Source organism: Lactuca serriola, chromosome 6 (assembly GCF_051521515.1).
Source record: "Lactuca serriola cultivar US96UC23 chromosome 6, Lser_US96UC23_V15, whole genome shotgun sequence".
NCBI classification, from domain to species: Eukaryota; Viridiplantae; Streptophyta; class Magnoliopsida; order Asterales; family Asteraceae; genus Lactuca; species Lactuca serriola.
In genome coordinates, this window is record NC_136413.1 from 29,719,316 (window position 1) to 29,728,944 (window position 9,629).

General features: G+C 33.7%; 1 protein-coding gene across 1 annotated transcript; it reads left to right on the forward strand.

Annotated features, from left to right (window-relative positions):
- Nucleotides 1–5,330: 5,330 nt before the first annotated feature.
- Nucleotides 5,331–7,784, forward strand: LOC145059625 (putative polygalacturonase At3g15720; the record flags this gene model as incomplete). The annotated part of the gene is made up of 9 exons (XM_079007443.1): nucleotides 5,331–5,468; nucleotides 5,568–5,705; nucleotides 6,143–6,295; nucleotides 6,592–6,621; nucleotides 6,721–6,928; nucleotides 7,011–7,092; nucleotides 7,159–7,267; nucleotides 7,353–7,478; nucleotides 7,575–7,784. Coding segments are annotated over 9 exons (1,194 nt in total), but the record flags the coding sequence as incomplete, so codon positions are not given.
- Nucleotides 7,785–9,629: the final 1,845 nt, after the last annotated feature.

Here is a 9,629-nt window from a genome sequence, read left to right on the forward strand (position 1 = left end):
AGGATTACTACTTCTGCAAGTCGTAGTGTTGTCCGATCATCTTCTGATCAAGTGAGTGTATACTACCTTTCATAAACACGATAATAATACAAGTATGGTTTGAGTGTATTAAGTATATTGGTGTTTATATGTGTGAATGTGTATTCACTTTCTTCTATCTTATAGATCTGATTATTTCTCTATGAAATATGTGTTATGTGTGTGTGTGCCTCATCTGTTATGTGGAATATGTATTGATTAAAGCATGCTATACAGGTTTTTAAACTATGTATAGAAATGTATATTTTTATCTACTAATATGTTGGGTAGAACATGGGTAGATAGTTGGTGTCTAATAAACAGATGAGAGGCCTCGTTGTTGTTTGATTTAGTCATCTAGCAGAGTTTACATGACGACCACAGACTTTTCTAGACAGTCTTGTGGAAACATTAGCAGGTTCGCCACTTGTAGGTGTTAATGAACTTGGGTGTTCATTCGCTGTACTCCATCCCCCTCATGGTTGCCTTATTTGACTTATATTGCTAAGGAATCCCCCGAAGCATGTGTTGTCGCCCTGATGAAATATTCTTAGACTAGGTCCCTTATGTTAGTTGTTTTAGGGACATAAAGTGAGAATAACGGGAATGGGTAATTGGGTTATTGTTGGTTGGTGAAAAATTAAATATGATTATTTATTGTGGGTTGAAAACCCTATATGCTCACCAGGCTCCCAAGCCTGACCCACTCAGTTTTATTTGTATTACAGGAAGTGGCGCGAGGGCATAAGATGGATGAACAATCAGTTGTTTTGTTTACAAGTCTGTATATGTATATATTTGTTGAATGACTTGTAATGTTATCGTTTATGCTTATTGGTCTGTATCGGAACATGACACCCCGAGTTTTGATTATATAATGAAAAATATATTTCTTTTATGAAATGCTTTGGTAAACATTGTTTTATCATGTTTTGTTTTTGGGAACAAAGTCCGCAACTCTTTCAAATCAAAAGGATTTACTCTGAAATTATTTTAAAAGCATAAATGAAATCGGTCTTTTCTGGCCGAGATTTTGGGGATGTCACACTCCATCTTCGCTGAGGAGTTCTCTATTGAGTCCTGCTCCTCCTTATCGTCCACCATCGTCATTTCCAAACGGTCCTATTTATTGAAACACAAATCTGATTCAGAAAGAAAATGATGTTGGCAATTTGTTCTGGGCGTTTTTGTTCATCTAGGACTAATTTGCAGGAAGAAGAAGATGGGTTTGTAAGAGATCACCTTCTAGCATGATAACAACATGTATCACATGAGATTTTGGAGCTAACCATGGTTATCTTCCTTCTTGCATGTTAGTGGTGTTTCTATTTCAGAGATCTCAAGACACCAATTCCTGGTTTAAAACAAAGATGCCACAAACACTTGTTTGAAGTATCTTGAGGGCTAGATTCTCTTGTTCTAGGAGAAGGTCAAATTCTTTCTAAGGTATAACATGTTGTAAAGGTAGGACAAGGTGTCCCTGGGTTTGATAATAAAATCAGTGGGATGTTCAAGCATGCAATCACATTAGGAAAATGGGTCAGAATCGAGACCAAAATATCGTATGGATTAGTATCTATTAGTTCAGTTGCGGTAGAACTTTCTCTAATGAAGATCCCATAATCTTGTTAGATTCTATGAAAGTATTGGTAGTTTGAGATGGTAAAATGGAATGAGTGGGCTGATTTATGTTATAAGTAAGCTTTGTTTGTGTGTGTATACTAAGAGAAAAATTACATTTTAGAAAAAGGACTTTGCTTTTGTCACATTCAACCCATCTCCAAACACCCTCTATTCTTACATAATTGACGATGGTGGGTTGATAATGTTTGCAGGTGATAGAGGAGTGAAGATGATTTTTTTGTGATGATCAAGGTAGTGAAAGTTGTTGTGCTGGTATCCAGGCTAAAGAAAGAAGAAGATATGGGTGTACTTATGTTTTGTTGGAGGTTTGATATATATATATATATATATATATATATATATATATATATATATATATATATATACAGAGAGAGAGAGAGAGAAAGAAAGATGGGGTGGGACCCTTGCATATTAAATTATATATATATATATATATATATATATATATATATATATATATATATATATATATATATATAATTAATAAGAGAAAACCTTATAAATGGTCACTAGGTAGTGAAATGATGAAATATAAATGGTCACTAGGTAGTGAAATGATGAAAATGCCCTTCACTTAATGGACATATACTTACGAAGTGAGCCATGAGGATTAAACATTAAAAGTTTTGAAACCATAGGGACGATCTGCGAGGTTTTTTAATGTTAAGGACGAAACTTTAGATTTTGTGGACAAAATTGCAAAAATGGTCCCTGTGGTATGCATTTTTATGGGGTTTTAGTCCAAACCCCAATTTTTTGAGCTTCGTGGTCCTTTTGAGCTAGTTTCATTGCGTTTTTGGTCCCTCTAACTAGTGAAATGACTATAATATCCTTAGGTTATTTATTTTTCATTTCTTTCATTTTTTTAAATCTAAATACTTATTTATTTATTTATTTAACAAATTAAAAAATAAGAGTATATATATATATATATATATATATATATATATATATATATATATATATATCTGTTTAATTTGTTTTTTCATTCTGGGTCAGAACCCTAAAGCAATTTATTTTAATCAATCGCCTTCAATGAGTCATCTGTCGAGAAAGGAAATAAGAGAACTAGGGCAGCTTATGTTGTTGGCGACGGGAAAAGGGACATCCGGTCTTTGGTTTTCATCTAATCAAGAAGGATAATCATGAACGATGCAGTAACAGGGAAGGCTCGGTGGTGGAAGACCTGTTAAGAAGAAGAGCACCACTGGTGCCTTATTGGTTTGTAGCTAGGGAATAACGAAAGCAGCAAGGGCTCCTTAAGCAGCTCCCGTGCTTCTTCTGTCTCGGAAGGAAGGTGCGAAGGTGGGGAATCAAAAGGGGGTTGCTTCCTCCAATGTTTTCTTCGGGGAAACACCCACTTCGGTGGTGGGTTCAGGCTAGGGAACGAAGAAGAAATGGAGGATGAAAGGGGGAAAGGCAACAACGATCACAATAATCTTCGCCGGGGGGGGGGGGGGGGGGGGGGGAGTTCATGATATTCAATTTTGCTCCACAGAAAAGATCTTCGAAGAAAGAGCAAAAAATTCACTGGAAGTAGTTGTAGGTTTTAGAGTGGAAGCCTCAATCTGGGGTTTGAACACGCCATTTAGTTGAAGCCATGTTCTTATCAGATCGCCATTGAAGAATTGCTTGGACTTGACTTTGCTTCGGCTACACATTGAATCCTGATCTGAACTCCATTAGTCCAGCGATGGAAAATTTTAGGGTTTTTCAGTGACTACTCCGGCATGTGATTTGAGAGGAAAAACAAAGGCGTGCACTTGCACCGGGTCTAAGTATATTCATAAGCAAAAGGACGTTGATGTTTCGTTTGCGGTTTCATCTGATACAGAGCCACCGTTCTCCTTGTACGTTTCCCTAAGGTTGTTTTAGTGAACAAGCACAGAACAACAGTGGGTTTGGGTAGCTCAACTCTAGGATGCGATGGAACTGGAGGTTCTCCAGGGCTGTGTGAATGGGATCTTGATGCCAAATCCATAGTTGGGAAGATTAAAATTTGAGAGAGAGAGAGAGAGAGAGAGAGAGAGAGAAAGGTCCTCTATTATTTTTAACTAGTTTATAACCCGTGATAACCACGGTTATAAAATTAATTAAACTTTCATATTAAAAAATCAAAATTATTAATCAATTATTTTAAATAAATTATTACTTAATAGATATTCTTTTAGTTATATAAAATTATAATCGTTGATTTAAATAAATACGTGAAGTTATATCATCTTATAATTTATATTAATTTTATTTTATTGTTTAATCTAATGTTATTAATTTAATATAACTAAAGGGAGAAATTTTAAAATTTGAAATTTAAAATGAAGAATCAATTATTAATTTAATAAAATTATAGTGGAAAATTTAAAATTTGAAATTTGAAATTGATAATTAATAGGTTGACAAGTGGAATGATATGTGATATATAACATTAATGATGGGTTCTAATTGTATGACATTTGTCAATATGAGATTAAACTTATTCTTTTATTATAATAGGGATGTTAAAATAAATAACTAAATATTAAATTTTAAGAAAATGAAAGAAAAATGAAAAATAAATACCCCAAGGGTATTATAGTCATTCGATTTTCGAATGGACTATTTTCACATACAAACTAGTCTAAAAGGAAGACGATGCCAAAAAAGTCATGGTTTGAACTAAACCCCAAAAAAATACATACCACAGAGACCAGTTTTACAATTTTGTCAATTTTGTGAAACCTCAAGGACCATTTATGAAGTTTTCTTTTAATTTTATTAAACTTCTAGTTTATATCTACCATCACATTTATCATATATTTTATTTATAAATTTTAATTAATTATTTTTACATTGTTTTTATTTTATTTTTCACTTAAAATGACAATTTCTATTTTCTACCACCAAAACCGGATGCTACACCGAGCCACATGAAAACGTATAAAAGGGCCCCTACGGCAAAATATAAATGTTTTATAGTCCATTGATTTTTGCCTTTATTGTGGGTTTTAAAAACGTAAAATTTAAAGAGATGCGTTATGAACTCTTAGTATGTTACATATAAGACATTTATACACATCATAAATTGACATATTGGGTGACAAATTTGTTCAAGACCAATTAAGTGACTTACACCAAATCGGGTATGAAGATTTTTTTTTATCCCCATCGTTATTCCCTTTGTATAGACTTATTATTGGTCATAAGTCAGATTTAGAAATGAGATTGAAAAAGGTCACTGATTGCCATTTTCATGTTATAAACTCAATCTAAACACTCATCTTTAAATATGTATGTCATATTTTCATATTTCTAAGCTTCTATTCAAGACATCCATGAGTCTAAGCATCTTTTGGAGTGTCATAATCATATTAAAGTTTTTTTGGTTAAGTATTAGAGCATGTGGTTACATCTGCAGTTAAAACTACATATTCAACATTTGTTAGTGTTCTTTAATCTAAAGTCATTTTAGCACAGAGACTTAGAATCTCCTACTATACTAATAATCAAACGCTAAAAGATAACATATTCTCACAATATGGTAGAATAGAAGACCGGAGGAATTACAAAAGTAATCATACTTCAACACCAGAATCACCGGCTTCAATTCCATTCATCAACAAATGGTAAGATAATTCTCCATGGATGCTCTCAACATGTCGCTATGCCAAGATTTACTTGTAATATAATTCTTCTCTTTGCAGGGTTTTCTAATGATATTCTTTTTGAGCTTTTGTTACATTTCCTTCGACCTGAAAAGCGCTAGTGCAAACACTTTTGATGTAACATCGTATGGTGCAAAAGGAGATGGGAATACAGACGACTCGGAAGTAAACCATATCTACAAGTTTGAATCAAAAGAGAATGTGATTACATGTTAAAGAATCACAACCAATTAACTACTGTTTTTTTTATGTTCATTGTTGTAGGCGTTTATTCAAGCATGGGCTGATTTATGTGGAGATAGTTCATCAGACCCAACTTTGATCATACCATCAGGCATGACGTTTTTGATAAGCCAAGTGACATTCATGGGCCCATGCCAATTTCCTACAGTAAATATTAAGGTCAAATTAAAACTCGAAACTTACCATTGAAATTTATGATAATAATTAGACCATTTTGCAAAAAAAAAAAAAAAAAAAAAAAAAATCAATAAAAACTGTTATATTTTGCGTAATTTTGGGACGTAACTACCTTATACTTTAACTTTGTCAATCAAACAATAAAAGTTTCATATATTTTTCCAACTTAATATTTTGACATAAAATATTAGGTTTCACCCATAATTTTGTTATATCAATTATTGCTTGTAACCTTTTTGTACAAGTTAACCATGTTAATATTGGTTACACCGTAAAAAAAAGTTCGCAACTTTTACGGTTTGATCGAGAAAGATAAATATAAGTAATTAAACAGTAAAAATGCCCAAAATAGAATCTTTTTCCTGTAATTTGTGGTTATAGTTATTGTTAATATCACGTTATTTTTGTTGGCTGGGTAGCTTTTGGGCAACATCACTGCACCGATGACACTCGATGGTTGGAAAGATTGTAAAGAGAATAATTATTGGATACAGTTTGAATCAGTGTCAGGACTCACCATCGAAGGACCTGGCCAGATTGACGGTCAGGGCTCGATCTGGTGGAGACATCTGGTACCAAATAACCCTAATATCAAACACAATAGATAAATTAAATTATCTCCTACCTTTTATGTTTAGAAATATTTCTACCCACTTACATTATGATACGCGTTATCATTCCACCATTAAATTTAATTTTATTTGATATATTCTTAATATATTCTTATTAATGAGATAGTTAAAAAAAATATGGAATGGTAACATTTGTCATATATTTAGTGGGTAGGAATATTTATAGATAAAAGATAGGAAGAAATTTAATTTCTCAACACAATAAGACGATTCGGATTTATCATTTGATTTTGCAGGTGACACCTGAAACTTGTGATAGCCCTTCGGTAAGTTAGTTTGTTTCTTCATATTAGATGTTCATATATACATGTCGAGTTTTTTAGAATATATTATATGAACATGTATTTAATATATGAATCACTCAGGCTTTACATTTTATTAAATGTGACGGACTTCGGCTGAGTGGTACAACACATATTAATAGCCCAATGCTTCATATTAGCATTGTTGGTTGCAACGATGTAGATGTTGGAAATCTTCAAATATTAGCACCTGAATACAGCCCAAATACGGACGGAATCGACATTGGTGCTTCATCCCATGTTAATATTCATGACTCTATTATTCAAACTGGTATCAATTATCAAACCCATACTTAGTAATAACTTCTTCTATGATCGATGTAATCTTTAATCATTTTCATAAGCTTAAATAGGTGATGATTGCGTGGCCATTAATGGTGGCATTGTTGATCTCAATGTAACGGGGGTGTATTGTGGACCTGGCCATGGCATAAGGTAGCTCATTAGATTATAAATTTCATTGATTGGGGTCTTACATTAATTTAAGATCATGATACACAGTATCGGAAGCCTTGGGGAAAACGGTGGTTATGACACAGTTGAACAAGTTCGTGTAGAACATTGTAACATCTCAGGAACAACAAATGGGTTACGTATCAAGACAACACCAGTGAGTTCAAGGTTTGAAATTTTTTCTTTGATTTGTAAAAGATGAGACTGATATTAATCATTTAATCCATTTTGTTATGTCATAGAATGGAAATGGGTACGCTAGAGGGATTCTATTTCAAGACATTTATCTAGAGAACGTTAGAAATCCAATCATAATCGATCAACATTACTGCAGTAGTAGTTCTGAAAATGTTGATTGCTCAGCTCCAGTAAGTCTTGTAGCTCATAAAACCAATATCATTGTTATTGTGTAAAGATGGATCTTTGTATTTAATATCATGTACTTCTTTATCTGGATTTATTAGCCATCGACACCAGCTGTACAAGTGAGTGATGTGACTTACATGAACATATATGGATCTTCAGCAACACAACAAGCTATTACTTTCGATTGTAGTGGGTGTACTGGAATCGTAACAAATCAAGTTGAAATCACTGGAGATGTCGCCTTTGCTTATTGTAGAAACGCTGAAGGAAATTTTGTTGACACCACCCCGAATATTATTTGCAATTAGATTGTAACAGAAAGAAATGAAAGTTTGATAGATCTGAAACTAGAATAATAAATTGGTTGATATTAGGCCCTTTCATATGTGTTTATGTGTTCGTATTTTGGGATCAGAGAGAGAGAGAGACGATAGACTTTCCTAAAGAGAAAAATAATGCTTACTTTTATTGAGTAGATAGGTGACTATTTATAGTAAACCAGTTCCCTCTTTTCTTGCTTCAACCCAACTTTGTAATACTCTCAAATACCTGGTCCTATAATCACCCATTCAACCTACTACCATTTATTTAATTCATTAAATAAAGTAATTACTAAATTACTATTAAAACAACCTATCAAGATTAAAATAACCCAACATCCATCCTTTTAATTTGAACCCATTTTTTCCCAAGAAATGTGGGTTCTTCCTCTTCGTTCAAGTTTACATCTTTTTTGTTGCCTTTGTCGTTCCGTTTTGTGCACTCATAGCCAAATGCCCAAAATTTTCACAATCATATTAGAATCCACTTTTTGTCACCTCAACCTTTTCCTCTTCCGCATCCTCTCTATCTCTTTCATAGTTCCTTCCACATCCTCTTCCGTGTCCACTACTTTCATCATGCTTTTGTTCGAGTTGATCTTGCTCTTCGTCTTTTTTCTTTTAAGACTTTGAAGCCTTTCTTCATAAGCTTTAACCATTCCAACCGGTTCTTCAAATGACATAGTTTCAAGTTCGGAATACTGTTTAATGGGAACTACATTTGGCAAATACTTCTTTGGAACTGAGTTGAGAAAATTTTCTTTTAATCACCTTCTCTTCAAAAGTTGAACCAAGACTTGAATTTTGCAACAATACCAATTACCTTAGCTAAAAAATTTATTGATTGTTTCATTGTCTTTCATCTTAAGCATCTCCAATTCATTTGTTAACGTTTGCATCCTTGCCTTTTGCACTCATTCGTCTCCTATGTACTGAACCTTGATTGATTCACAAACATCTTTTTCATTATTGTATTTATCAACCTACAAAAGAACATTCTCTTGGAGGGTTTGAAAAATTATACCATTAGTTGTATAATTTTTCTTCTCATCAACTACATCTTTAGTTATAGCATCTCAGCGTCCATATGCCCTCAACATGGTTTCAATCATAATACACCAAGTGGTATAATTAGTCTTCGTTAATCTAGGACATTGAAATAGTACAGTAGTACCTTGCTTACGAGCCACAACTTCTTTTGATCCCCATGTCATTTTCCTTCCTCTATGTAAAGAGCTTTTGATACTTGGTCACTCTTTCTTAGGGAAACCCCCGGTCTCGATAACCTCCTTTGGTCCTCGGTCTAACTATACATGTAACAACCCAAAAACTCAGAACCAAATTTTTTTGTTTTTATATTAAATAAACCATCAACCAAACATGTTTATCAAACCATAAGGTAATCAGAGTATATCAATAATCATCCAAAAGTACGTCAGAGTTGATAAAGCGGAAAATCATGGTTTGTGTAATGCGATCATCCCGAGCTCTTCCCTTTCGAACCGGAAGTACCTGAAACATAAACTAAAAATTGTAAGCACAAAGCTTAGTGAGTTCCCCAAAATACCGCATACCATACATAAATTTCAGCGTAAGGCTATACCGGTCTATTTCACCCCCGAGTCTATTTCAACTCATATGTTAGCACTAGGCTGTACCGGGTCTATTTCACCCCCAGGACTATTTCACCCCCAAGTCTATTTCAACTCATGTGTCATCACAAGGTTATACGAGTGTGTGTGTGTGATGCGCTGCTACGCCGCCAGTTCTTTCCCCTTGGATGAAGAGGTACCTGAAACCAAAACTTAAACTATAAGCACAAAGCTTAGTGAG